This window comes from Dothidotthia symphoricarpi (genome assembly GCF_010015815.1).
Source record: "Dothidotthia symphoricarpi CBS 119687 unplaced genomic scaffold P153scaffold_16, whole genome shotgun sequence".
Classification (NCBI taxonomy): domain Eukaryota; kingdom Fungi; phylum Ascomycota; class Dothideomycetes; order Pleosporales; family Dothidotthiaceae; genus Dothidotthia; species Dothidotthia symphoricarpi.
In genome coordinates this window covers 924217-950890 of record NW_022985023.1, presented here as the reverse complement: position 1 = coordinate 950890, position 26674 = coordinate 924217, and the positions used below count along the sequence as shown (strand labels likewise).

The window sequence follows — 26674 nt, the reverse complement described above, 5'->3', positions numbered from 1 at the left end:
AGTGTGTGACACGGCGCCAGCCAATGCGCGATGGCTGTGCATTGTCGGCGTGACATGACGCCCTCTCCGCTGTTTCACCTTTCGCCCGCTTGCATCATGACAGAAGCTCAAACGAGCAGTGTGTACCAACCGCCATGCGACGCTCCTCGTTAGACCGCATCGCTCAGGACCGCCCTGCAGGCCGGGCTTGGGATGCGCGCGACGGCGCATAGATTTACCATGGATCTGCACTTGTTCACACCTCTACTGTAGCTGATCGATGGCATGTGCAGTTGATCTGAGTGGACTTCTCTCCTTTTACAAGTCAGCATAACCTCCGGTTCTTGAACGCTGCGCGTCTGTTTGTTTTTTCCTCGTTTTACACTCTCGCAATTTATCTCAAGACTTTCGTTTTTTGCAGGCCCGGCGCCAGACCCTCTTTCGTGTCCGTTTCAACTCCTTTCCCAAAGACTTTGCAGCATCATAGCCAGCTATATACATTACAATCGACTTCGGAACCAGAAGCAGATCTCGCAGCTAGATAGTGGTGTGCAGTGTGAAAGAAGAGCGCAGGGAGCCTCATTGTATTCCCACGGCAACGTGCAGACAGACCGACATCTACGCAGTGCAAAACGGACAGCACCCCTCGTTCAAACGCCATCCGTCTCAAACCCTCACTTTTCCCACCGGGAGATGCACGCTGGTTAGCGACGACATTCTGACCACTACGCTCATTTACCAGTCTACCTCACCAACCTAAGCCAGACCGGCCAAGGCGCAAAACCAACTCGACACGACCATCATGTACATTCTCAGCTTTCTTCTCCTCGCCACCAGCGTGCACGCTGTCTCCCTCGCCTCCTTCACCCCTCGCATTAAGGAGCTGCCCTCGCAATGCGACACAGCATACCGCACCACGATCTCTGGTTGTGTTGGCGACGAGTTCAAGGCAGGGGCGACTTGCAGCGATGCGTGTGTGCAAGGCTTGAAAACGATTGGGGAATCTGTTATGAAAGCGTGTGAAGGCGTGGATGTTGGCGAGACGAGCATCATTGGACTCTTCCAGATGGGGTCGGGCATCAAGGCACTGTGCCCAAACAACAAGGAGGAGACTACCGCGACGACGACAAAAAATCAGGAGAGTGTTACAAGAACACTGCAGCAAACAAGCATACGCTCACAAACGAGCACACGTGCAACAGAGACTGACACAGGTTCATCCACGACGCAGACAGAGGAAGCAAAGCCATCGAGCACGTTATCTGGCTTGTTAACAGATCCGGATGCCACGACCACATTCGCGACAACGGCCATCGTCGCACCAACACAGAGCTCTTCAGCAACACAGAGCTCGACGGCCAACAACCAGTTATCCAACACGAATTCTGGGGGTGGATCGCCATTCGACGTCGTCGCCATGGGTTCTTCGTCGCAATCACGCCCTGCACAAGTGACGATGGCGGTTCTTCTTGCAACGGCAGCGTTGCTTGTCGTATACGTCTGATTGCATAACGCCCACATTTTCTTTTGTTGCCATGACGGCATGGCGTTTGGGCAAAGGGGTTTGTTGTATCGTTATACCCGCGCTGGTTCACAATAGGGACGTGAATGCGATATGGAGTAGGGCATATCTTGTAGGATGAATGGAGAGTTTGGCTATTGCGGACAAATATACATCCTCTGCATGCTCCATTAGAGAGTATCGAGCATCAAGCATCGAGAATTACGAAATGATGACTCTTCCAAATATACATGTTGCACATTGCATTATCTCCGTATCAGACTGCTTGTTTTTTTTTATTTCCTCTACACAGCAAGTTTAGCACAAATCGAACTACCCTAGTCTTCCTCTCGATTTTGACCTGCCCTGCCTGCGCAAACCCCCTGTCACTCAAGCGAGGGCAACTGCACGTCACCGCTCCGGCTCACGCTCAACCAACTCACTCCCCACCCCGCCATGCAGGAACACAGTCGCGGGCCTGTCCAGAGTCACGATGCGGAAAACAATACTGCTCTGCTTCATTCACGGGTTTAAGGTGCGTGTGTTGTATCGCAATTGAACGAGGGGTTACGTCATTTGGGTCTGGGGTCCGGGGGTTCGCAGATCGAACCCATCTCACTCGAAGAGTGGTGAGATGGGCTGTTTGGTTAAGTTGAGGCTGACTTTTGGATGTAGGGCGGCGACGATACGTTTGGGAACTTCCCGTCCCATCTGAAAGCTCTTCTTCAACACGCGCTACCCAAGGTTACGGTGCTGACGGTTACGTATCCAAAGTATGAGACGAGGGGAGACTTGACCGAGTGTGTTGCGAGGTTTAGAGAGTGGTATGTATCGTTGGAGTCATGTTCCTACTCGATGCAATCCATGCTCTGCACCTAACATGCACGCAGGCTCGAAAACAAAGTCATTGATCTCGAGGTCGCGAATTTGACTCCCTCACCTACTGTCGACCCTTCCGTTCGTACTATCCTCATCGGCCACTCTATGGGCGGCATTGTGGCTGCGGAAACGCTGCTCTCGATCGTTGGGGAGCAACCTATCCACTCACCTCAAGACTCGCAGTCACAGTCATCACTCTCCGATCACTCGGCACTCATGTTTCCATACATCCAAGGTATCCTGGCGTTTGATACGCCGTATATCGGCATTGCGCCTGGCGTGGTAGCTCACGGCGCAGAGAAGCATTGGAGCACGGCGAGTCAGGCCTACTCAACGTACTCGAACCTTGCGGGAGCATTTGGCTGGGGCAACAAAGACACGACGGCTGGCACGATTGACACGAGCAGAATGATCACTGCACCTCCACCGTCGGCCAGTGACGATGCGGCATCAGCACCTCTATGGCAGCGGTACGGTCGCGTAGCCATGTTTGCCGGCGCAGCAGGCGCCATCGCAGCAGGTGGTGCCGCGGCCTACATGAAGCGCGAAGTCATATCCGAGGGTGTCTCCTGGGCAACTTCGCACCTCGAGTTTGTTGGTGTGCTCGCCCGGCCTGAGGAAATGAGGAAACGACTCGCAAATGTCATCAACTTGACAACAACAAACGACCTGGGCTTCACGAATCTTTACACAACACTTGGTCACACCATCAATTCACAGAACAAACAGTCCTGGACGGGAAATGTGCCGGGCATTGACCGCACGTTTTGCAACCTGCCAAAAGGGGAGATTAGACGGTTTTGGATGCCTGCGGTCAATGACAAGGTTACTGCGGAGACCGACGCGCATATGAACATGTTCGAGCCAAGGAACAATCCAGGTTACTATACACTGAGTGAGACAGCTAAGGAAAAGCTCATTGAGTGGGCGGAGAACGAGTGGTATGAGGAGAGTGAAGGGCGGTTAATGGGCCCGGCCGAGGAGGAAGCTGAGTTGGTAGAAAGAGTGGATGTTGACGATAGCATGGACGGGGCGGAAGAAGAGTTTGAGGATGTGGGGAGGCCGAGTGTTGAAGTACAGGGTGGGGCGGAAAAAGAAGACGAGAGCAGGGCGAAGATTAAGAAGGACCAAGAAAAGGAGACGAAGGAGCAGAAGCAGGAGGCTAAAACATAGAAGGAGTCGTGATGGAAGGATAGAGGCTTTAATGTATGATTGCCTATATGGGTAAATGGCATTCAGTGAGTAAGGCATACCTTTTTCCCCCACGCGGCTAGACATTTTTGATACACTCGAGAATGACTTGTAGCAGTATCGAAATTTCATCATCCGGTTCGAATGCTCGATATATGCTCCACATCTCTCTCGTTATCCGTCATCCGCTCTCATATCATGGCTCGTTCTACTTGACTCTTGGAAACCTGGCTCAGCTCTAACTCCACGGTCGCTTCTGTGATGTGTTCAGTTGTAATGGCGATCTTGCGGTTCGTCGTCATGTATGATCGCGGTTTGCTTGAGTGTTGGCCCTCGGTCAATACTTTACCTTGTTTCCCACGCAAATTCAATAGATCTTCAATTTTCGATGTTCAGGTCGAACTTCACAGGAACAAACGCTGGAATTGTATATATAACCCTCGATCAAGTCTGCCTACCATCTCCGCAGATCTCTCTCGACAATCGCTATCCACAGAACAACGATAACGACCACAACCACAGCGAGAATCTACAAACCAACACTTCAAGACACCATCACATCCCAATAATAAAAACAGAAGCAATGCCCAACTACCGCCGCAGCTACAACGGCTTCCTCCCAGCATCCAGGGGCGGCCCCGCACGTGCGCCGCGCCGTGGTCAACCTCCGCTTCACTCGTTTGGCCCCACACAAATGCCCAGTATAGGGCTGCAACAGGGGCTCCTTCGCAGTATGCAAGGAGACGGGTTGATGGGATATGTGGGGGGCTTTCGACGCGGATTCGGTGGTGGTGGAGGGGGTATGGGGTTTGACGAGTGTGAGGATTGTGAGGGATTTGAGGGACATGGCGGGTATGGGGGCGGCCTCAGGGGATATGGTGGGTATGATGATGATGATTATGACGAGAACGAGGGTCCTTATGGAGGGTTTGGAGGGCCGCATGGAGGACATCCTGACTTTGGATATTATTAGCATACCGTGTGGTAGATTGAGACCGATGACAGTGAAGTAACATACTTGTGGCATAAAGTTCAGCTTTAGATTACCTTCAAACTCTAATTAGAATGTGAATGTCTGAATGTGAGCTATAAGAATGCAATCTCTACAGACTGTAGTTGCTTAGAACAGGATTTTCGTGCTACTTCTTCTTGCAGTAAGTCGCCAGATATCACGCTCTATAAGTTCTCTTTCTGACATAGTTCGATCACTTTATGTTTGCTTGACCTTGTTATCCCTCAAATCTGTCACCAGTTTATCTCGATTAGAACTCTTCGGCGTGACGAACTTTTTCTAACGTTTGTATATCGAATAACCTCACAAAAACAAAGCCAGCCAAGTGTATACTTGACTTTGCGATTCCTAATTCAAACTTTGTTCATTCACTTTGACACGTTTAGATGTCACCTGTTGCAAATTTTAAGGTCAAATGTTTCATGTTGTGGTGACTGCCACTCGTATTTTTGAACGTTGTCTTCCATCACCTAGTTTGCTAGTGTTGAGTTTCATGGATACCCATTCACATCCTACTTTGATGATCATCGATACATCTTCTGTAGAGGTATATAACTTATCTTGTATCGCACTCAATGCCTCCATATTCATAACCCTCGCCATACCACAAAATACATACTCATACCAACGCAACAAACCATTTCACACATATCAACCAGCAGACCCGCAATAATGAATAGCCCCTACGATTACAACTTCACTCGGTCCCCCTATCCCTATGGTAGACCGCGCACACGCAGTAAAGACTTTCCTACTCTGAGAGACACAGCGGATTACATTCCCACAGCATTCCAGAACCATGGTCGTGGCTTACCCAGGTCGTCAGGCGAGCTACGTCCTCACTTTGGCAGACCTGGCGACTCGAACGACGGGTTTGAACTCGATTATACCCGTAACGTTGCCGGGTTCTCTGATTCAGACGAGTCGGACCTCGAGCCCACTGCGTACGACATCGAGTACTTTGAAGCCGCAGAATGCGACAGTGCGCAGGCTAGGTTTGCTGGAGACTTAGGTCGGGAAGGCCGAGTCGCTGGTGGCAGTCGGCGAGTAAGACGACCTGGTGCTCGAATGGAGAAAGACACTAGTCAGATGTGTGGTCGAGTAGGGTTGACCAGTAGTCCGCGTGTTTGGATAGGAGGTACTGGATGTCAAATGGGAGGATCTGGCACCCAAACACGCGGGCCAAGACCTCCGATAAGACGTTGTAATAAGCAGGAGCAATACTAAGTCTTGATGTATCAAAGTACATATACACAGTAGAAAGCGAGGTTAGGAGTAGATCTAGCCAGGCCGGATGGTTCAAATCCTTGCATGACTTCTTGGATATTCTTTTGCTTGGTCTTTTGCTATGCAAAAGTTGAGTTGATTGCTGTAGAAGCCAATGACTCTGCTTAGGCATTGTCACTCCACACTCGTATGCAATGAAAATATACGAAGGCCTACTATACACTCACTTCGTATGTTTCACATCTAGCCACGTGATACCGTGTTCATGAACAGTGACATGATGCCCGAACAGCGTACTTGTTCCTAAACAGGCCGCCGATTAATTATTTCTTGCTACTGTTCCTATTCCTCATAACAAACTCAACTCCACAGGTTCTAACGACAGGCTTTTATACAGCAAACCAGATGATAGAATAAGACATGTCTGAGAAAGAGCAACTCAACTCGTGGCGCAACGTCTTCGGAATCGGCGATGGCCATGCATGGGCCGGCCAGACGCCGTTCAACAAGCCATTTGCTACGACAACTGATAACAGAGAAGCTGACGAGTCTCTGTCGCCTTGGGAGTCTAGAAAAACAGGTACGTCGACAAAGGAGACAGTGCCGGACGCTGGCGGAACGCCGCTACGTGCTAAGGCGACTGCATTTGTTCCTGGCGGCAATGCGCATGGTGTGCGGGAAGGCATGCCATAACGTATGGTCAGGTTAGGGGGCACTGCCTGATCTGATCACAAAAATTACAAAACATGCAAGTCGATGATCAATAACAAGCTATTGTGATAGTGTGACAAGCTAACCCCATGCATCGTCGTGACAAGGAGATCTTCCTACCACCATCACTATTGATAAGGCTCTACGTTGATCTAGTGCATTTGCCATAGTGGATGTTTGTTTTGTCGAGCGTTTAAGATTTGCAGGCTCTCTCACAAAAATAAACTTTCTCAAGAAGATACTTATTTGTGTTCACCACGAACCCTGAATCAGTGGTGCGAGACTTCCTAATCAATAGCCAGGCTTCAGATCTTGAATCGTGGAACGAGTACAATCGTTCTCTCCTCTGTACTCTGAGCTGACGATTGTGAGAAGTCTTGGGGCGAACAACGTACGAATGATGACGCCTATCGATAACGGCAGTTAGCGTGCCACACCTCAGTCATCTTCGGATCGCGTCCCTCACAAGCCCCATAGCACAACAGTCTTTCTGCAGCATAATTCAGCACAATAAGAACACTTTTGAAAGGTCGAGAGCCTTTAACAAACCACGGATGTCGGCGGAACCTAGGCCGGAGCAACCCGCGAGCGCTAGACCTACCATCATCTGTTGCGACATTTCGTCATAATTTCATGACCCGTGTGTCTTGCAGTGTATATGATCATCTTTAGGACAGCACCTGCCTGAAGGGGTCGAGTTCTCTGTGTCAGTTTGTTGCGCTCAACAGTTTCGCCAACTCTTGCCAACCGACCTAGACTTTCGTATCATGGCGGACGCAGCCCAGAAGAAGAGTGGGCTTCGTGCCATGTTCGGTATGCGAACAGGAAAAGAGGCAGGGCCCCGAAAAAAGTTGTCAAAGAAGGGCTTTGATAGCGATGCACCAGGAGCCAGGAACCTCGATCCAGATTTGGTGGCAAATTCGGGCCGTCAACACTACGGGAGCTTTGCAGGTCACAGTAGTGCCCTTACAAGAGAAGACGCAGGACCTCCAACATATGAAGAGGTCACCGGTCTTCCATCACGTACATTTCGAGACAATCCCTATTCTGGGATCGACAGCAGCAATTTTGGTTGCTCGCAACAGAGTTCAACATTGGCCGAATATCGCCGTAATTCAGAAGGACTGCAACAGCTAGCTGCACCTGTTTACAATGCATCGAATTTACGTTCAGCATCAGTACCCTTTGGTCAGAGCAATAGTACGGAAGGCAACAACCAATATGCTGTATCCCAAAAAGCACCACGTTCCAAGTTGAGCAAAACTCAACGTCAAGTGGCACGCGTGGACGATACTCTTGACAAAGACACTGGCGAGCGAAAGGATCTGACAGACATGATGCACGCTTTCACTTTCAACGAGGAGGTGGATAGCGCTGATGAAGAGGATGATGATCATTCGACTTTGAATTACGACGTTTCCAAGCCGGACGGCACAGCACTCTTAGGCAGCGCGTCGCCCGAGGTTTGGCTTCAAATAGCAGATTTCATGTCTCCTTTGGACGTAGCCAACCTCTCGTCAACATGTCGCACAATGTACGCACGTCTTGGTAGGCATCCTTATAAATTATTTTTGAACCCTTCCAATCGTCCGGACCGCATCGACTACCTACTAGCAATGGATCATAAACTCCCACAACATTTGTTTTGCTTTCCGTGCGCTACATGGCATCTACGGACACAACCAGGACGGGAAACGCTCAAGCCTCAAAATGTGCTCAATCCCCTGTTCGATTGTCCCAATATGACAAACCATCTCCTTCCACCTCCGAGAATCAGGATAACAGAAGGGCGCTTGCTGCCCTTTGCCTTTGTGCAGATGGCGCGTCGATCCCGTATGTACGGAGCCGATTATGGCATCTCATCACAGTCCCTTGGACGCAGATGGAAAGACCCGTACTCGACTTGGACTCACGAGAGCATGTACCACGTGACAGATAAAGGGCATGTCCTTATGCGTGTAAAGTCCCAGATCTATGTTGAGGGCGGCATGACAGACGCAGCAAAGCGCATGCTCATTTTCAGCAGAGGCGACTATACGCCCTACTTTAGCGTTTGCTCACATTGGAAAAACGGTCTACTTACGTCAATACCAAAATGTGCCCTCGATCACATCCCAAAACTCGAAGTCGATATGCTCTCGCGGGCGCGAGACAAAGTCGTTCTCAAAAAAGGTTCCGGTCTCGTCAGCCTCTGTAATCGATGCAGACCTATGCGTCGCTGCCCCGAGTGTCCCACGGAGTACTTGTTCGAGCTCAAAATGGTGGAAGACAAGTCTGTAAAAGCGATGGTTCCAGAACGGTTCAGGCAGGCTCTGATTGCTACCAGATGGAGTGATCTTGGCCCGGGTCGGAGTCCGATAGACAAGGAATGGGCGGCGATTGTTGGTGAAAACAAGGAATACGACGGTCTTGTAGAAACCGGGAGGCGAGCGGTCAGTGGCGTATTTGAGAGTGCATTCAGTGACGCTATTCCTGGACAGAGGATGCTATCTATGAACCCGCACAAGATCAAGGCGGATGAGACGGCGGGTGAATGCTGGTACTGAGATTCTTTCGTATCACTTTGAAGCTATATCACGTTGGAAGACCTGATCTTTTGTGAGATGGAAAGAGAATGTCATTAGATGTTCCATCTATCTAGCGACAATGGTAAACAAAAGAAGTGATATCCATCGACGGCACTATGTCTTTCTATCGTACAAATCTAGAAAAAAGATTGATGTATTGGACTTGCTATTAGGCAAGAAGCCTTGGTAAAGGAAAGACGTGGAAATTTCAGTTCATGAAAATGAGTGCGCCCATCAGTTTGAAAATACCCATAAAAACACCATGATGTTCCCCAAGCAAAATTGTCATAAACCTTCCACATGAAGGCAAGGTTTTTTTCTCCCAAACAAACGTTTCATGGAAGTTCTCCCAACAAAGATCGTAGTCCTGACGATTGACCTAAATAGCTCAAACAGTATTCCGGATTTTCAGGTAGTGGTACGTATCGCGACACGCGTCAAGAAGTGTCCTGTTGGTCCACCACCCCAACTCCGCCCTCGCACGATCAGCAGCCGCGATCGAAGCCTGTACATCGCCATCTCTCCTTGCGACGATCTTCATGGGCACCTTCAACTGAGAAACACCTTGCATGGTGTTGACAACTTCTGTGACTGAGTTGCCCTGACCGGCTCCCAGGTTGAAAGTACGGAATCCAGCGGGGACATGGCCTGCCCGAGCGGCGCGCAGCGCCGCCGTGTGCCCTCTTGCAAGATCGGTGACGTGGATGAAGTCTCGGATGGCAGTGCCGTCGGCAGTGTCCCAGTCGTTGCCGTAGACTTGAAGTTCTGGGAGCTGACCGGTCATAACCTTGACGACAACAGGGAGTAGATTGGATGGAACACCCTTGGGATCCTCGCCGAGCAACCCCTCGATATCGCAGCCCACAGGGTTAAAGTAGCGCAGCGCGACGATGTTCCAGGCTGAGTCGCTGGTGGCAAGGTCTGACAGGATGGCCTCGCCAAAGAATTTGGTCCTGCCGTATGGGCTGGTAATGCCTATGTATCCTGGTTGGGACAACTTTTCGATACCATCGACGTCTACGTATTTTTGGTTCTCGTGTACGCAGTGCTCTTCACGGAGGCGCTTTGAACCATCTGCCTGCGTTCCATAGACGGCGGCACTGGAGGAGAAGATGAATGTCCTGATGTTGAACTCATCCAGAATAGTGACGAATGCGAGTAGGCCAGTGATGTTGTTGTTGTAGTAGCGTAGGGGTTGTCGAATAGATTCCTCCACGGCCTTGAAGGCCGCGAAGTGAATGACGCCGATGATGTTTGACTGTGGTGCGTTTGAAGAGTACATCATGCTAGAGCTTGGTGGTGTGTAGGTCTCTAACAAGTCGCGCATAGCCTCCTCATCGCTGTAGTTCATGTTACAGAAGCGGGCTTTGGGGCAAGGTTTGCCAATCTTGGCGAAGTGCATATGTGCGGTTTTGAGAATGCGGTCAAACACATCGGGCACGCTGTTACTTAGGTCATCGACGATGAGAACGTTGTAGCCGTCTTTTAGAAGCTCAACTACTGTGTGGCTACCGATGAAACCCAGTCCGCCGGTGACGAGAACATACTGCTCGTTGTGTGAATGTGAGAGAGGGGCGAATAGTACTTCTTTCTCGGTTCCTGGAGTGGTTGACCTGGAGATGCCAGGAGAGGACGCAGGCGTGCTGTCGACGGAGGAGTTCATGTCAGGAACGGCTTCTTCTGGAGTATGCGCTCGGGGAATCTGAGGAACGACAGTGTGTGGTAATGAACGACGGGTGTGACGAGAAGTGAATGTGAATGGATTTACAAAAACGACCATGGTTCAAATATAAGGAATTGTCAAAGCGTGACCAGGTATTAGGGATTATGATGATGCTGAACCAATATATAATTTGGCACTTGTATTCCTTTGAAAACGTGGACGAGGTCCCCACAGACTCGTATGAACTGAACAGACTCCGGATAGCGACAGTGAGTGGTACGGCCTATGGAAAGATAGTTGTGGGCGATCGTATCGTGCGAGCGAGTCTGGAATTTGAATATCGACGTAGAAGAATAGCGCACAGACTGGTTTGGGAGGTAGTGACAGTGAGTGATCATGCCAACCCTGGGCGAATGTGTCTGAAACTTAAATTTGGTTCGCACCGTCGTGAGAAGCGCGATCAGGTTTTAGTCGGTAAAATCTGGTATAGTCTACAATCGTTTGAAATAGTTGGGTACGGACATGACCGGACGCTGAATGAACTTGGTTGACAAGATGAGACCCTAGGAAGAGTAAAGATGGTGACAGGTTGGCTGCAGGCAGGACCGATGTACCTGCTGCTTTTCTCCATGAACTAACATTGGACAAGGGTCTTCTGAACGATTGCTTGGAAGATTTCAAAGAGGACAATCGGAGATTGAGTCATGAATCCCTGGCCTAGAGTTGAAATCGATTGATCCTGAGCCAGCCGAACCTTTTCCGGACGATGACCTTCGATCAACAAACGTCACATAACACTGGCGTCAGTAGATGCATATGCTGGGTTTCAAACGTTGTGAAGTCATAAACGGGGGCTAGATCGATGGCGCCTAAGTTCAGCAAGCACTAACAATAGCCCTTGCTTGGTCGTACAAATTGTAAGCGGACCGCATGAGTACTAGCTAGCCTGAAAGAGAATGTCACAACATGGTACTCAATTTAGAATGCAGTGTGCATAATATCGATTGCCACCCGTATATTGGCTTGCATGAATGTAAGTTCCAACTAGAAACGGCCCAATTCTTGCTCCGTAGTACATGACTCAATGCAGAATGGATTCGATTGCCATCCATGTTCTACCAAGGCTCAACATTCTTTTCTTCTATATCAGAAAACCGAACATTCTTCAGCTCCACATCACCTTCCAGGCCGGGAATCGAAAACTTGGGTAATGATGGCGTCCCCGAGAGCCACTGTGGTCGTGCCTCTGTACATCTGGCCAACTAGCTCAGCTTCTTGGGAACCACTCTACGAATCGTAAGTGCGGCTTGGATTTACAGTTTGGAAACATCACAGAGACACTAACATCCACTTACATTGCAGCATTTCCACTCATCCCACAGTCGACTTCCTGGTAGTCGTAAACCCTGACAGTGGTCCTGGGGGTGAGCCATTGCCAGGACACGACTACGAGCGCGAACTGCCCAAACTAAACGCTGCTGCAAACGTCTGTACTATTGGATATGTACGAATCGACTACTGTCGGAAGCCTTTGCATGAGACGTGTGAGGAGATTGATCGATTTGCTGGATGGGCAAAGGACCGGGGTGACAAGCCGAATCTTGCCATGCATGGGATTTATGTCGATGAGACACCGAACCATTATTCTGCCGGCAGGGCACTTTATCTCGAGGCCCTGCATAAGCATATCAAATCTCGCGAGGGGCTGCTTGGTCAACGATTGGTGCGTCTCGTTATTCCAGCATTTGCCCTGGCCCTGTCCTATGTATCCAAATGCTTTCGTCATCATGCAAGACACCCCTGTGCCAAGCATGTCGCGGTCTAACAGGTCATTGCAGATATTTCACAATCCTGGGACACCTCCTGACTCTGAACTTGCGAGCCCAGCCATTGTGGACGTGATTATTACTTGTGAAGAGCCGTACCAACGCTATAGTGGCGAACAGGTCCAAACTAGGCTTCGTGAGTACTTTGTCGACAGGACACGTTCCGGGTATCAAATTTCTGACGTATCACGAAACGTGATTCGCAAAGTAGTTGGAGAATTGCGCCACAAAGGAGCATATATCTTCGCCACTAGTTTGGTCGAAGACTTTTACGAGAGTTTCGGAGAATGCTGGAGAGAATTTGTGTCAGCTATGGATACTATTGAAAACTGGTAAAACTTAGTTAGTTACAATCGGGTTGTTTGCCTAGTGTCGTCAGGTTTGGGCCGGTAGACTAGCTTCCTCAAAGCCATGCGTGGCCCCACTTAACGCACCTTGTAACCGGATCTGGCATACCATGTACCGGGTGGTGACACGCGATATGGCGTAGCGTCAACCTATAACGAATGACGATAGGCGGAAAGGTCGAGATGCTGTGCGACTGGCGGGTAATCTGCGAAGGCTCGCGCACTAGCAGAATGCCATCCGCCACGGTACCTGGATCTGTGCGTGGCGGGGGATGGCATGGGCTTATGTTGTCAGCGCACAATCCAACGGCATACATGATACTTGAATGGATAGCACAGCGCAACGTGAGCATTGAAGAGTGAGATTGAAATGGCTCAAACAGCATGAATGTCAAAAGAACCAGATGGGCCATAATCGGACCGAGGCCTAGAGTAGACATGCAAGTTTGGTTGACCAGGTGCCAAAGATGCGATAAATATACGACGAAACAGTATGGGTTCATTGACGACTGTGCAGAGCGAACAATGACGCGACTGGAGCTTGTCATGTAGTCGGGCCAGGGCTAGCAGGGGTGGAGGTGGAGCGAACCTTCCGGGGAAGAGGAGGTTGGACCACGTCCCTGGGAAGATGGAAAGACCCATGCAGCGGGACGTTGAGCACGACAGCCTGTCGTGAATCGCGGAAACAGGTTTGCACAGTGCAGTACATGTTATTGCATGTAATTCCTGCTTGCAGGCTACAACACCGCTTCCATGCCTCAGCTTCTAAGCGACAGCGCCGACACGCGGGGGTAATTTGCGCATCATTGGCAACTGTGGACCGACCGTTGGCGGACATAGTTACGCCGGCGCTGAACAGCGTCCTAAGTAGGAAGGCGCCGGAGGATGCCGCTGTCAAACTGGTGAGCCGTACTTCGCGTCCACGGCACCACTGCCCGTCCAAGCCTGAGGCGTTCGAGTTTGCAACCGCCGAAAAAGCATGGGTAGTGGACGTCGCACAACCGTGACCTGGGTCAGGCCTCGTGATTAGCGTGGCATGTCATGATTACACACGCTACAAGATAAACTTTGGCACAGCTTTCTCGAACCAAATGGTACTGACAGTGGGCCGCCTCAACATGCGGGACCTAAACACACTAGACGTCCGTCGGTCCTTGCATTGCAAATCGATCAGATCACTGATCAAGCCGTCGCGCTACCATTGTGCTGTTCCATCAATAGCTCGGAATCTACAGAAGAAGCTAAGCAACTTCTCAAACACTCGATCACAAAGAAAACCCACGCTTAGCTAGCTAACCCAGACCCACTCTTCTAGAATCCTTTGCACGCTACGTCGGGATCGCTGTTGCAAACTCAGACCAGTCGCTAGCGAAGCTCTCGTAGTAGTGGTCATCGTTGGTGGTCACAAAGAGATACTTAGCGCCCCTGCTCAACTCGTAAACATACTTTCTGAAGGCGCTACTGGTCATACTGGGCAGGGAATGCACCATGTAGCAATGCTGTGCGCGACTGTCCTGGATCGTAGATAGCTCCGACACCTTGGTCTTGTATTCCGAATACGACTGCTCGAATACGACGTTGACGTCGGTGTTGGTGTCACTGAATTGCGATGCGGGCACAACTCCAGGATTGCGGATCACCTTATCCAACGCCATATGTTAGTCAGGGGTTCCTTACCTCGAATAGGATAGGGTGGGATACATACCAGCTTGTCACCTCTGATCCCGCTAGCGCTTTTGACATTTTTGGTCGCCTCGAGCATGAACTGGACCGCATCCGCCGTGTATTCGTGAGGGGATTCGTCGAAGAAAATGCCTTCCATGGTAAATGCCGAGCCTAGAGTCGACCAGCCTGCAAAGACATTGATTTCAGAAATCACATCAGAGAGATTCCGCGATGCATATCCGGTCCTGACGTATCCTACTTTCTTGACGTTCGGGTAAGTTGAAAGTTGGGTCAATGCAGCAGTGTAGCTCTCATCTGGATACTGCGACGATCCCGGACCACTGGCTGGGTTGACGATCACGGTGAATTGTAGTGATGGTCGCGCGACTAGTCTGTGGTCGTTGTCAACATTGCTCCGAGCCACATGGGAGAAATTGTTCGACCTACGATTCGTACAAGGGGGCCCAAGTAGAATTGTCGTCCGGGTAGATGTAAAGAGGCAACAAGACAGATGCATTGTGATTCTTTCCCTTCTTTGGAAGGAGTACAGCGAGTGGGATGGCGATGACGAGGATTAGGATAATGACGACGGCAACGGCAACTCCAATGAATACAGGGCGTTTCCAGAGGGGTTTCTGAGCAGCCGGCTTGCGTGTTTTATTGATCGAGCGAGTAGTAGAGGTGTTCCAATCCCGAAAGTGAATTGGAAGTTCGAATTTGGAAGTCATGTTGGCGTTTACTTGAATCGATGCAGATTTCAACACTTCCTGGGGATCTCACACCCAAGTAAAAGTTTGACACTATTGATCAGGAATCAACAAGTTTCAGGGGCATCGGCTGCTTCGCCAGACTAAAAATACTACCGAAAGACAAGGTACCTAACAATCTTGGACACCGAAGCAAGGGTCATAGCCACCCTTATTTGAAACCCCTCCACATGGCGCGACATGTGCAAGCTTACACCACATTCATACGAACGCCACGGGCCGCTGTGTCCATGCGATCCAGTATTGCCACTTCCAGTTTTGGTCCACGCATGCTTAATGGTTACAACTCAGTAGTCTGTTCTTCGGCACATCCGTGACCACTGCGCTTGGACCTTCTCTCTACATCTGTTCATGTCATCTTGTAGATCATCGTTGTTCCTCCCCTACATCTTTCCCGGCTTTTCAGCTGAACACTCTCGCTCTTCGTTTTGATATTTTGTTACTGTTGTTTTTTGTTCTGCACCCGTTCGTAGACTTCACCATGACGACCGAGTCTCATCTTGGGCTGTCGGCCATCGGCTGGCACGCCATGATGGACTCATGGTGGAACAAGGTATGCTCTTTATGTCAACACTCGTTTGTTCTGACTGACCAAATGCAAGATGATTGCGATATTTCTTCTTGCCACTGTCATAATTGGATCAAGTTATTTGGTTTATCGATTGTACCTAATTTTAAAAGTATACTGGTTGGTAAGTTGACCGAATCGCCACAATCATCTGAACCCACACTCATATTGTATGACTTATAGCGAAAACAACAACGAGTGACGGTACCGAAGCCCGTGGCACGTTACTTAGCTCGGCTAAGATCTTCCGCCAAACCTCTCACTGTCGCCAAAATATCATCGGAAGAACTGAAGTCCTTTGGCGTTTACTTAGGAAGCTTCAGCACCCCAGCAACTCCAGCTCAAACCCGTCTGCTCTCGCAATGGGATGTTGTTGTTTTGAACCCTCTTGAGGCGGGTGTTGCGAATGCTGTCTCATCATGCGCATACACATCACCTCACGTACTTGGACGAGTCGATATCGACTCCCTCTTGAAATCGGAGCAAGGCTCCGGTAGCCAGGATACAATTCGATCGATTCGTACTTTGGACGAGACGATTACGATGCATTTCCGGAATGGTGGAGGGAATGAGTCGCCCTTCACAGCCGTACTCTTGGCCAACTTCAGTGACCACTTCTCAGCACCAGTTCTCAACCAGCTGGTAAGCTACATCAACGCACTTGGTCTTAACGTTTGGCTCGAGTTAGCACCACCAGCATATTTGTCTGATGCTCAATGTCGCGCCATCAACATGAAGGCCATTCGAGGGGTCGTCTACCGCAACGGCACTATCCGACCCGATGGTGATTGGCAAAATTTCCATCACATGGAGGCGATGAGAACAGCTATGAGGGCTGTAGCTGCGCAACGAGTCGTTGGTGGTCCCCCGATGGTTCTCTGGGAGACAATCGATGATGGGGTCAAGCATCAATACGCCGTTGTCCAACGAACTTTCAACTGGTGCAGATACACCAGCGCTCTTTGTTGGATTGGATCTAGGTCAGCTCTCTTCAATGCAGAGGCGGCTTCATCCGAGACAATCAACGACAAACCACTCGGCTCGATGATGTGGATGAAGGACGATAAGAACATGAAGGCGCACAACATTTGGTGCGCGAACGACAAGGTAGGCGACCTTGTTACACCATTCTACTCATCAGCGTATTAACTCATCTCACAGATTTCTTCCGAGCATCGCGCCAATGACGAGCTATACGATACTCTGAACGATTTCATACCGGACTTAGCCGCTAAGCTCCGATTCCAGCCATCCTCGTATAACCCTCATCATGTACCACAAGAGAATCCGGTGGGCCAGGTGGTTCGCTACTCGCAAGGTCTTCGGGAACCTCGTATAAGTCCGTTGTCTAGATCGTCCGACGGTGCAGACTTCACTGGCCTAGGCTGCTTTCAATTGGGACTCGACGCCACACCGGAAGCATTCGACGCGCTTGTTGCCTCGCAAGTCCATCTGAGAGACCTTGAGCTGTTGCAACGATTGGGAACTGAAGAACTTCAGGCCATCAGGAAGCAGATCAAGGTCTTACGTGACGTACGTGGTTCAAAAGCACTTTCCGCTACGACATCGTTAGCGGTCGACGACCTCGTATCCATGCTCGACGTTCATGATGATACACAATATACACGTCTTGACGTGTTTGTGGGACTTCACTCCGGATTCCAGACTGGCGCTGATGTTCAGTTCTGGGGACTCTTCGACTTTGAGGGAAGTTCCGGCGGCCTTGACATCTATCTCTCGGGATTTACGCAGGATCGTGTCAGCACCGTCCTTCACACCTTCCTCTCTAGCCGGGGATGCACACGGGCAGAGTGCTTCATGGCCGAATTTGCTATGTCTGAGCAGAATGGCACTATGAACAAGACATGGCAGCTCCCGCAACGCATCGTCTCTGACATCGAGAAGATCTCCCCGACAGAGGCTCTTCTCCTGCGCCAGCGCCTGACTGTATCCAGTGACGAAGACTCTTTCCTGTTGGCCAGAATCCGTGCCTATTGCGAGTATCAGCTTATGGATATCCCCTCTTTAAATCAGCTTCGCTCCCTGAACGCAAAAGAGTACCTCTGTGGCAGAATCTCGGCCGAAAGCCTGGTTTCTTCACGTCTCAATTGGCTTCAGGAGAAGGGTTGGGCTCACTCTAACCCGGTTGCCGCTGTTCAGCTCTTTGAAGACGTTAACACTCGTCTATATGAAGTCCTCATGAACGGCGAGAGTGAGTTGTACGGGCGTATCAGTGTCGTCATGCAGACCACAATGCAGAACATCGGGATTGATCCGGGTGCAGACTTGTTCGCTCTGGGGATCTTTTGCGCATTCCGCAAGCTGGCCTTGGAAGAAACGTTTCTGGAAGTCTTGGATCGCAACCCATTCCCTAACCATGCCACTGATCAGGCCGGTGTGTTTGCGGAGAGCTTCATGGCAGGCTCGCGAACTAGCTCCTTCTTCGATATCACGCCCAGGGAATTGGGAAAGATTATCTCCGACCGGTACCGCCCCTACTACAACAAGTTCCAGCCGCCAGATCGTGCTGAAGGGTACACTGAGCTACCAACAACCTACGCAGCTATGCAGGTGGATTCTGACCCTGATTATGGAAGTGAACAACTCTCCATGGTCTACAAGTTTACCTTCCTTGGCATCTTCGCTGTGCCTGCGCTCATCGATATCTTTATGCTTACGACTATTGGACGAGGTCTTTATCTGACCACCTTTATGACCTCGGACCAGAAGACCATGGCCACCACCGCGTTGATGCTTGCACTCCTGGTGTGTGGTGGTGTCGGATCCTGGATTACATCCGGAGGGTGCTACTACATTTACGCCAGCGCCTTTCCTGCGATGAACATGTATGTGCTTACTCGCTTCGTTGCTGGTCTTGCCATAGTCATCGTGGGTTGTGTTACTGGCTTTATCGTTGTCACTGTTGATAAGGGTGCCGCCGCTGGAGGTGTCTTCGCCTTCTACTTCGCCATGCTGTCCGTCTATCTCATGACGCTGTCCGCACTGTCCATCTACCAGGTCCCGGGATCTAGTTTCAAGTCTGGCCGAACAGTTGTCATGATGTGTGTTCCGATTCTCTTCATTTCGCCAGTACTTACAATCTGGGTTCAACATGATATCGCAGTGTACCTTCTTATTCTAACGGTATTTGTGTGCTCCCTGCTCTATGGCACCCGGAAGGTTATGGGTGCATGGACTACGTGGTACTTGAACATCCCGTCCATCCAAGACGCCGAGGTTATCAGCTGGTACTGCAAACGGCATGACATCACAGGCGGATCTAGTGAAGATATGAAGAAACTGAGCGCCTCCGGGCTCCCGCGCAACGAGTTCCACGGGCTTGTTTTGAAAGAGTTCGATCGCAAATTCTGGACGCCAAAGACTAAGGATCCGCTTGTTGCCAAAATGACTGATGGGTATGAATCTACAAAGTTCTTGATGGGCTGGTACTGCAGGCACCGAAGGACTGCTATGCCGTTGCCCTACAGTTCGACATGGAATCTGACCATCAAGGCTGCACTTGAGAACATCACGAACATGCAAAAAGGCCTGAAGCTCCATAACGCATTTCTCCATTGGCGCCACACAGGTTCCGACGTCTGGTCAGGCATCTTGTACTTTGTGGTCGCGCTGATGGATAAGTGGGCGACAATACTCACAAGCGGCGGCATGGTTGGTCTCTCTGCCGCTAATAGCGAAGAATATCGTCTGGCTGTCGGCTTTGGATTATCATACTATCTCATCGGTGCCGTATCGCTTGACGGGGTGTCACAACCGCTCTGGATCGCTGCAAATGAGAAGATCGCCCAGCCCATCACCTCCCTGGCGTCTCTTCAGAACGTCACCGATGTCGATGCTAGCTCCAGGCGAGCTCTTTATTTCAATAATCTTCTCAAGTTTTTTTTCTTGCACATTTGGGGCGCATCGGTCACTGCCGCACTTATGTGGACTTTCGACGACTCCGCAGGTGCTATGGTCATGTACATTGCGTACGTAGTTGCTTACAGCGGTCTACTTCTATACCAGTACAACAAGATTTACTGCAGATTCGATGGTGCGCAGAGTCTTGCAGTCGCTTCTGTCATCGGTCTCCCAGTCGGTATCGCACTCCGCATCACACTTCCCACTTGGGCCTACACCAGCGTCGTCTCTTTGGGCATCGCCTGTTGGATCTCTGCTATCCACTCAATCTATGTGACGAAAATAGGCTGGCCAAGAATGCCATGGAGAAAGTCACGTAACCTTACGGACTCGAGCCACGAGTCGGTATCCAAGGAGCAGTCCCCTACATTTTCTTGCAGTACCCTTGAGCCATACCCTGCTCTCTCCCAGGCCACACTTTCAAGGTCTTTCGAACTCATCAAGAGTCTTTCAGTTGATCAGCACTTCGATCTCAAGCCATCCGAGCATCCTGGTGCTCGCGTGCAAGAATATCTGGTCCATCGCAGCGCCGCTCCTCGATCCAATATCCTTCAGGCTGCTTTCCCTTCGGCCCAGCAGATCATTGAGCGTACTGTCGAACTTTGGAGTTCCGGTCACACTATGGTCGAGCTTGTCGGTGCTCGACACTTCCCTCGCGGAGATCACAAGCTACGAAGCATTACTCGGAAGGTTGGCGACCGGCTTCATGTTCTTATTGCACTCGGACCCGATCTTGGCGAAGACGAGTTGAAAATGGACGTTCATCGCAACTCGAAGATCATAGCTGAAGCCATCATCCAGGCCACGTGTGAGCATCACTTAGGCATGTCGCGGGACCATTCGATGCTTGCGCAATTGGTCGCTGTCGAAGAATCTGGCGACTCTGAAGTTCCTCTTCCTGAAAACATCAAACGTCACTTGGAGACGTCTGAGTCTGAACGCACTCGTGTCATCAATAGTGGAAACAAGGTTCTTATCCGCCATCTTTGTCTAGGTGTTGATCCCGACATTGAGTGGGACCTACTGCACCAGGACATTAGGTCATTTCTCCTCAAGCTGCTTTCTGGCCAATTCGACCCCTTGTCAGCTTTCGAGGAAAAATGGATACATTCAAGAACTTGTGTCACTGACGGTATTGATTCTGACGAATTCATTGCGCGGTATGACCTCAGCGCCGCTCTGACTACCTCCACTGTTGCCTACGCCAAAGCATTGTCGCGCAGCCAGGGCCTTTCCGGGAGCAATCTGAATGACATGGACGACCTCTATCTCAATGATTCCGAATACTTCGCGAATTCACATCTCAAGGTCAATGTTGCTTCTCGTGGTCCTGTGTCACGTTTCGTCTTTCGCGTCACGCGCATTTGGAAATCTTGCCTTAAGTTCCTCATCCTTTCGCTCGTCGCGGACCCTGAGTTCCAGAGAGAACTGGATTGGATGATTCGTACCCAACCACTTTTTATCCACTGGCCTGTCACTTTCCTCCTTAACGCTATTTGGTCGTACGCCAAATTCTTGCAGGGTCTCATCATTCCTACTGTCTTGTTCCACGGTCGAGATAACATCGCTCAATTTCGAAGCAATATCCAGGGAACAAAAACTATCCTACAGAAGAACAGAGTTGTTGTCGAGAACCTGCGAGGCCCTTCGACCTGCTTCTGGTCTCGGCAGGCAGATGGCACCATCCGTCTCAGCCAATACAACGGCAATCACGACAAGGAGCCCGATGATCTGAAGCAATTGACTGCCATCAACACGTATGGGGACAGGTTTCTCTTGCGACAAAGGGAAGAGTACCAGGGCGAAAAGATTATCAACATGTTCACCTATGAGTATCCCCAGGGCAAGAAAACCAATAAGCTGCCCCTTCAGAGGCAGTGCATACAAGGTAAGCTTAGTGGAGAAATTGTCCAATACGATTGGAGAGGATACATCACCACCGGATCCACATTTCGAGGTGTCAATCCCGTCCAATTCACCTACTGGTACAGACGAAGCGCCAAATTTGAGGATGAACTTCTCCGTGGTGAATTCGTCTTCCCGCACATTACCATACGAATCATGTGGAGTATGCCTCCTCGTAACCATCCTGAGAGACTTGACGACTGGGTGCCGTTTCCCAAGGTGACCGAGGCCACTTTCATTGAGGGTTCAGATGTCCACCATGCAACCTGGGCCTATGAGCACAAGTTCCATCCGACTATCTCCACAACACTCAACGGCGTTGATATTGACACTCCGCTCATGATCCGTAACGACTGGTTCCATGTCCTGGAGAAGCCACAGAAGCTTGGTTTCCTCAGTGACAACCCGCTCACAAACTTTGCTTCGGTCTCTTCCAACTTCGCCTCTCGCTTCCTAGGCCTCAATGTCAAGCGTTATCCAATGTCGACCGCACACGCCAGGACCCAGCTATGGAAGCTATGGAAGAGCGGTCAATCGCTCGACGCGGTCACTGCACGATGGCTCGATGAGAATCTGCTGCGAAAAGACAGCATGTTGAAAACATACTGGCGTAATCGCGACTGGGGTATGCTCAACCGAGCGACCAAGTATCTCGATGCACACGCCGACTCTATCATGGCGAGAACTGACGTGGACTCTGAAATCAGTTCATGGGTGCACGTTGCATACAAGATGTCTGATCTCTACAGTTTTGGCTCCGGCGGTGACACAACGATCAACACGCGAACTCACTCAGGTCAAATCCAAGATTCTGACGATGAGCTCCATGTCATGGCTATGGACACTTCGACTTGGCCGTATGAGCCTGGAGGTGTGTCTGCCTGCCGTCGCGATATGGTCAATGATCTCAAGACTACAAAGTGGCACATTGTCGCTGAGATGGCTCATGACTATGGTGTCCCCAAGTTCCAGATCGAAAGAAACGTCAAATCTCTCACTGTCCTGCCACTGTGGGGTCTTGATTTCCTCAATCCTACTCACGGCATGTTGCGAAACACGCTCGATTCGGAAGTCGTTGAGAGGTCGTATGACACTAGGACGTCCGATATCCGCAAGCACTTCATACCGATCCTTACCAGCTTGGTGCAATGTTCGAGAACTTCTGAACTCACCCTTCAACATCTTGAGGAGGCTACCAAGGCTTTGTGCGATCTCAACACGTACTTTGAGTCATCGCGTAGCTGGAACGACGTATGGAGTAGCGACATTGTCAAAAGTACATGGCGCGAACTGTGGTTATCCGAAGACGTTCCGGGAGCTTTGAATGTATCTGAATGGTGGGACTACGAAAAGCCAACCATGCAGCAACTGGATCAAGCTCTGAATCTGTGGTGTCGTTATCTCTTCATCTTCTCCACACCGGTACCGGACAAGATTCCTGACATCTTTCAAGCGTCACATCACTTCACTGGAGCAACATATGGCATTCTCTGCAAAGTCAAGCGCAAGGTCAGTCTCCACGTGTGGGATCATTGTATCAGTTTCCGAGAGTTCACCGTGTTCATGTCGTCTGCTGTATCGTTCGACATGCCCTTTGTCAACAGCTCTCTCATATCGCTCGGACACTTGGCCTGTACCCTCCTTGAGCACCACGCGGATGTCGTGCTTCCTTGCTGCGATTACTTCAACCCTGGCTGGGAAATTGAGCTTGGTACTGGTGAGGGTGCTCTCCAGCATCGTCGCGCCTTTGCACGGAAAATCGATCCCGTTGTCAACGGTATCTGCAACATGGAAAAGTTCGAGCCTATTCAAACCATCAAGACTGACACACCCACCGTCGTTATGTTGTCGCACGTCCAGTACGTCAAAGACATCAAGAACGCCATCATGGCCACAGATCTCATTGTCAACAAATGGGGTTTCAAGGACTACCGTTTGCACATTTATGGAGACATGGAGCGTGCCGCTGGTCATTCGACTGAGTGTCAAGAGCTCATCGCGTCCAAGGGTCTGGGAGATGCATGTGTGCTCAAGGGTTTGGGTAACGCTTCTCTTGTCCTGCAGGATGCCTGGATCTTCCTCAACTCGTCCATCTCTGAAGGTCTTCCGTTGGCCATGGGTGAGGCAGCTCTGACTGGTGTGCCCGTCGTCTGTACGGATGTTGGTGCCTCGTTCTGCGTGGTCACTAACCGAACTACTGGCGAGCCCTTTTCCGAGGTCGTCCCACCCAACGATTGCGAATCGCTTGCCCGCGCACAAGTCAACATTCTAGCGCTCCTGGGCAAATGGGCATCCTACGCAGAAGACGCACCAGGCGTTCTCCCTCCTATCCTGTCTTATCCTAACCCCACAACCGACGAGGTCAGGGCGATCTCGGCGCGCATGTACGAGAAGAAGGAGCACCGTCGTAAGCTCGGCATGACGGGTCGCGAGAACGTGCTTAAGAACTTCAACTCGGAGCGTTACCTTCGCGAACACGAGCAGATGCTGTGGATTGGCAAGTACAGGTCCCCTAGCTACCAGGACGCTGTCCGCAAGTACAACTTCAACAACACTCACGGCGCATTCGCCCAGGCCAACAGCGCTTATCCCTCTGCTGGTCCATCGGTTGATCCGTCCCGCAATAACTCGATGACCGGACTTCCCATGCTGGGCGACCGGGAGAAGAAGAGCTTTGGTCTCTCCATGACGTCGTTGCCGAGGGTACCTAGTACGCCTCGTCTGACGCCGGACAGATGGTCAAATGCGCCGAGCAGTCGAGCAAGCAGTATTTGGAAATTCAAGCCTGAGCAGGCACCGTGGTAGTGGAGACGAAGATGCAGGTTGGACGGGCGAAGAATGACACAATACCCTTTTCTGGATGATTGACAAGTTGTCAACACCTCTGTATATATACTTGGCTGGCATTTGCATAGCGACCTATCTTTTTCGCACATTTCTTTTTGTTGGTCCATGATGAAGAAGCACCACGTCAATATAGTTGGGGAGCGCCTCGAATGAAGGCGGCATGTTTCCTTGTATAAAATAAGTATTAGATAGAACACTCTCTTGTATGAATTTCATTTATCATCAATATGGACATTGCTCGTTGTGATTCCCTGCGACCTAACGTGGACGACAGGGACGCCTTCTGGATATGTTCCATGTTGATATTGGGAAACGGCTCAGAAGGGTTGGATGGCGCAGATGTCCAGCAAGGCGTGCGGTGAGCACCCTGTCAGTCCGCGCACCCACGCGGCGAGAACAGGTTCGATAGTATCCAGCTTGTTTAGTGCTAGCCGAACGAAGAGCGCCGTAGACGAAGGCGCGTGACGTGGTGAGATAAAGCTGACGGAGAAGATTGGAAGTCGGTTGACTGGGAAGTACATGTCACGATAGCAGCGCTTGGTGTTGTGTATTGCCCCGCCATGTCCACCCTGGTCTTATCAGCTGTGCACCTGCCGGAGTCGGCCTGCGCCCCTCATGGTAGACGGCTGGGAGCTATCACGGAGGCGGCCGCCCCAAGCGTGTCTGTCGCCTGATCCGGCGACTTGGAGTTTGTTCCCAGCATGTAGAAAGACGCTGGCCAGGTGCATTCCCTCCATGTTGCAAGTGGACCTGAGGACAGCAAAGTGACTCGGACGACACGCCGCAACTCGCACCATGGCAGACGTCAAGATAGGCCAGGCAGTCGCCCAGGATGACCTCGTGATTCCGGTACAGTTCCACGGCCCCCATGGCGCACAGCTCCCTGACACTGCCAGCTCATCGACTTCGCGCCCTTTCTCTCTGGCGACGCGGCCGCGAAGAAGTCGACGGCCACGGCGGTCCTCGAAGGCTTCCAGAATGCCGGCTTCATCTATCTCAAGAACCACGGCATCCCGCCCGCGGCCGTCTCGACGGCTTTCTCGCACAGCGCCAAGTTCTTCGCGCGGCCCCAGGACCAGAAGGACGCAATGGCCTGGTACTCTGCCGCCGCCAACCGCGGATACGTAGCCCAGGGCCGCGAGAAGCTCGTCACGCTCGAGGAGACGGGCACCGAGGCGGAGCTGCGCAAAACGGTGCCAGACCTGAAAGAGTCGCTCGAGATTGGCCGCGATGACCAGCCCGCCACGCCCAACATGTGGCCCACGGGCGACGACGAGGCCGCCGACTTCAAGAAGCAGATGCTGGCCTTCTTCGAGTCGTGCAAGGGCCTGCACATCGACGTCATGCGCGCAATCGCCCTGGGCATGGGCATCGACCACTCCTGGTTCGACGGCTTCACCGACGCCGGCGACAACACGCTGAGACTGCTGCACTACCCTGGCGTCGAGAAGAGCATCTTCAAGAGGAGCGACGGCCAGATGCAGGTCAGAGCGGGCGAGCACAGCGACTACGGCAAGTCGACAGTACCGAGCTTCGCGTGTTAGGTTGTTGCTGACGGAATCACATCTCAGGCTCCATTACGCTGCTCTTCCAGGACATCCGCGGCGGGCTGCAAGTCCGCTCGCCAAAGGGTACTTTTGTCGACGCGACACCCATCGAGGGCACTATCGTCATCAATGCCGGCGATTTGCTCGCCCGCTGGTCCAACGACACCATCAAATCGACAAAGCACCGCGTCGTGGAGCCCCCGCCAAAGCCCGAACACCAAGGCTTGGACGTGTATCCGCCGCGCTACTCAATAGCCTACTTCTGCAATCCCAACTACGAGCGCATGATTGAGGCCATTCCGGGGACATATGAGACCGCCGGCAGGAAGTACAACGACGTTTCAAGTGGCGATTACATCATTGGCCGGTTGACTGCTACCTATTAGGTCTCTGCAAGTAGCTAGATATCAAATCGCGTGTCAAATGATATGTAATACACGACTAGGAAATCAAATAACTATCAGATAACCTCTCAAACAATGCAATGCGCCTAGTGTGCATAACACTCAACACCGTAGACTTCGCAAGTCAATTACATCCTTTTCTTACAA

The 26674-nt window shown here is 51.0% G+C and overlaps 10 protein-coding genes across 10 annotated transcripts; 8 read left to right on the top strand and 2 right to left on the bottom strand.

The window, feature by feature from the left end:
* The first annotated feature begins 497 nt into the window (after nt 1-497).
* P153DRAFT_74623 (uncharacterized protein) lies at nt 498-1593 on the top strand. The gene has a single exon (XM_033673381.1). The coding sequence runs from the start codon at nt 782-784 to the stop codon at nt 1481-1483; it is 702 nt and encodes a 233-aa protein (XP_033521388.1). The 5' UTR covers nt 498-781; the 3' UTR covers nt 1484-1593.
* A 209-nt stretch (nt 1594-1802) lies between these two features.
* On the top strand, nt 1803-3701 carry P153DRAFT_74599 (uncharacterized protein). The gene is made up of 5 exons (XM_033673380.1): nt 1803-2015; nt 2156-2304; nt 2371-3402; nt 3456-3601; nt 3669-3701. The coding sequence occupies exons 1-4, from the start codon at nt 1974-1976 to the stop codon at nt 3478-3480; spliced, it is 1248 nt and encodes a 415-aa protein (XP_033521387.1). The 5' UTR covers nt 1803-1973; the 3' UTR covers nt 3481-3601; nt 3669-3701.
* Nucleotides 3694-4646, top strand: P153DRAFT_74594 (uncharacterized protein). The gene has a single exon (XM_033673379.1). The coding sequence runs from the start codon at nt 3855-3857 to the stop codon at nt 4521-4523; it is 669 nt and encodes a 222-aa protein (XP_033521386.1). The 5' UTR covers nt 3694-3854; the 3' UTR covers nt 4524-4646.
* Nucleotides 4647-5034: 388 nt separating this feature from the next.
* P153DRAFT_399070 (uncharacterized protein) lies at nt 5035-6482 on the top strand (the record flags this gene model as incomplete). The annotated part of the gene is made up of 2 exons (XM_033671696.1): nt 5035-5609; nt 6219-6482. Exons 1-2 carry the CDS (start codon nt 5235-5237, stop codon nt 6480-6482), a joined length of 639 nt encoding a protein of 212 aa, XP_033521385.1. The 5' UTR covers nt 5035-5234.
* Nucleotides 6483-7267: 785 nt separating this feature from the next.
* Nucleotides 7268-9046, top strand: P153DRAFT_296774 (uncharacterized protein; the record flags this gene model as incomplete). Its single annotated transcript, XM_033664110.1, has 1 exon — nt 7268-9046. The coding sequence occupies one exon, from the start codon at nt 7268-7270 to the stop codon at nt 9044-9046; it is 1779 nt and encodes a 592-aa protein (XP_033521384.1).
* Nucleotides 9047-9455: 409 nt separating this feature from the next.
* On the bottom strand, nt 9456-10804 carry P153DRAFT_345792 (UDP-GAL-4-epimerase; the record flags this gene model as incomplete). The annotated part of the gene is made up of 1 exon (XM_033666098.1): nt 9456-10804. The coding sequence occupies exon 1, from the start codon at nt 10728-10730 to the stop codon at nt 9456-9458; it is 1275 nt and encodes a 424-aa protein (XP_033521383.1). The 5' UTR covers nt 10731-10804.
* Nucleotides 10805-11943: 1139 nt separating this feature from the next.
* P153DRAFT_297115 (cell surface protein) lies at nt 11944-12892 on the top strand (the record flags this gene model as incomplete). Its single annotated transcript, XM_033664143.1, has 3 exons — nt 11944-12026; nt 12093-12462; nt 12569-12892. The coding sequence occupies 3 exons, from the start codon at nt 11944-11946 to the stop codon at nt 12890-12892; spliced, it is 777 nt and encodes a 258-aa protein (XP_033521382.1).
* A 1190-nt stretch (nt 12893-14082) lies between these two features.
* Nucleotides 14083-15296, bottom strand: P153DRAFT_433463 (uncharacterized protein; the record flags this gene model as incomplete). Its single annotated transcript, XM_033673024.1, has 3 exons — nt 14083-14543; nt 14609-14960; nt 15016-15296. The coding sequence occupies 3 exons, from the start codon at nt 15294-15296 to the stop codon at nt 14232-14234; spliced, it is 945 nt and encodes a 314-aa protein (XP_033521381.1). The 3' UTR covers nt 14083-14231.
* Nucleotides 15297-15816: 520 nt separating this feature from the next.
* Nucleotides 15817-24778, top strand: P153DRAFT_433462 (glycosyltransferase family 4 protein; the record flags this gene model as incomplete). The annotated part of the gene is made up of 4 exons (XM_033673023.1): nt 15817-15888; nt 15938-16027; nt 16087-17010; nt 17065-24778. The coding sequence occupies 4 exons, from the start codon at nt 15817-15819 to the stop codon at nt 24532-24534; spliced, it is 8556 nt and encodes a 2851-aa protein (XP_033521380.1). The 3' UTR covers nt 24535-24778.
* Nucleotides 24779-25371: 593 nt separating this feature from the next.
* On the top strand, nt 25372-26661 carry P153DRAFT_424899 (Clavaminate synthase-like protein; the record flags this gene model as incomplete). Its single annotated transcript, XM_033672508.1, has 3 exons — nt 25372-25425; nt 25473-26088; nt 26148-26661. The coding sequence occupies 3 exons, from the start codon at nt 25372-25374 to the stop codon at nt 26507-26509; spliced, it is 1032 nt and encodes a 343-aa protein (XP_033521379.1). The 3' UTR covers nt 26510-26661.
* Nucleotides 26662-26674: the final 13 nt, after the last annotated feature.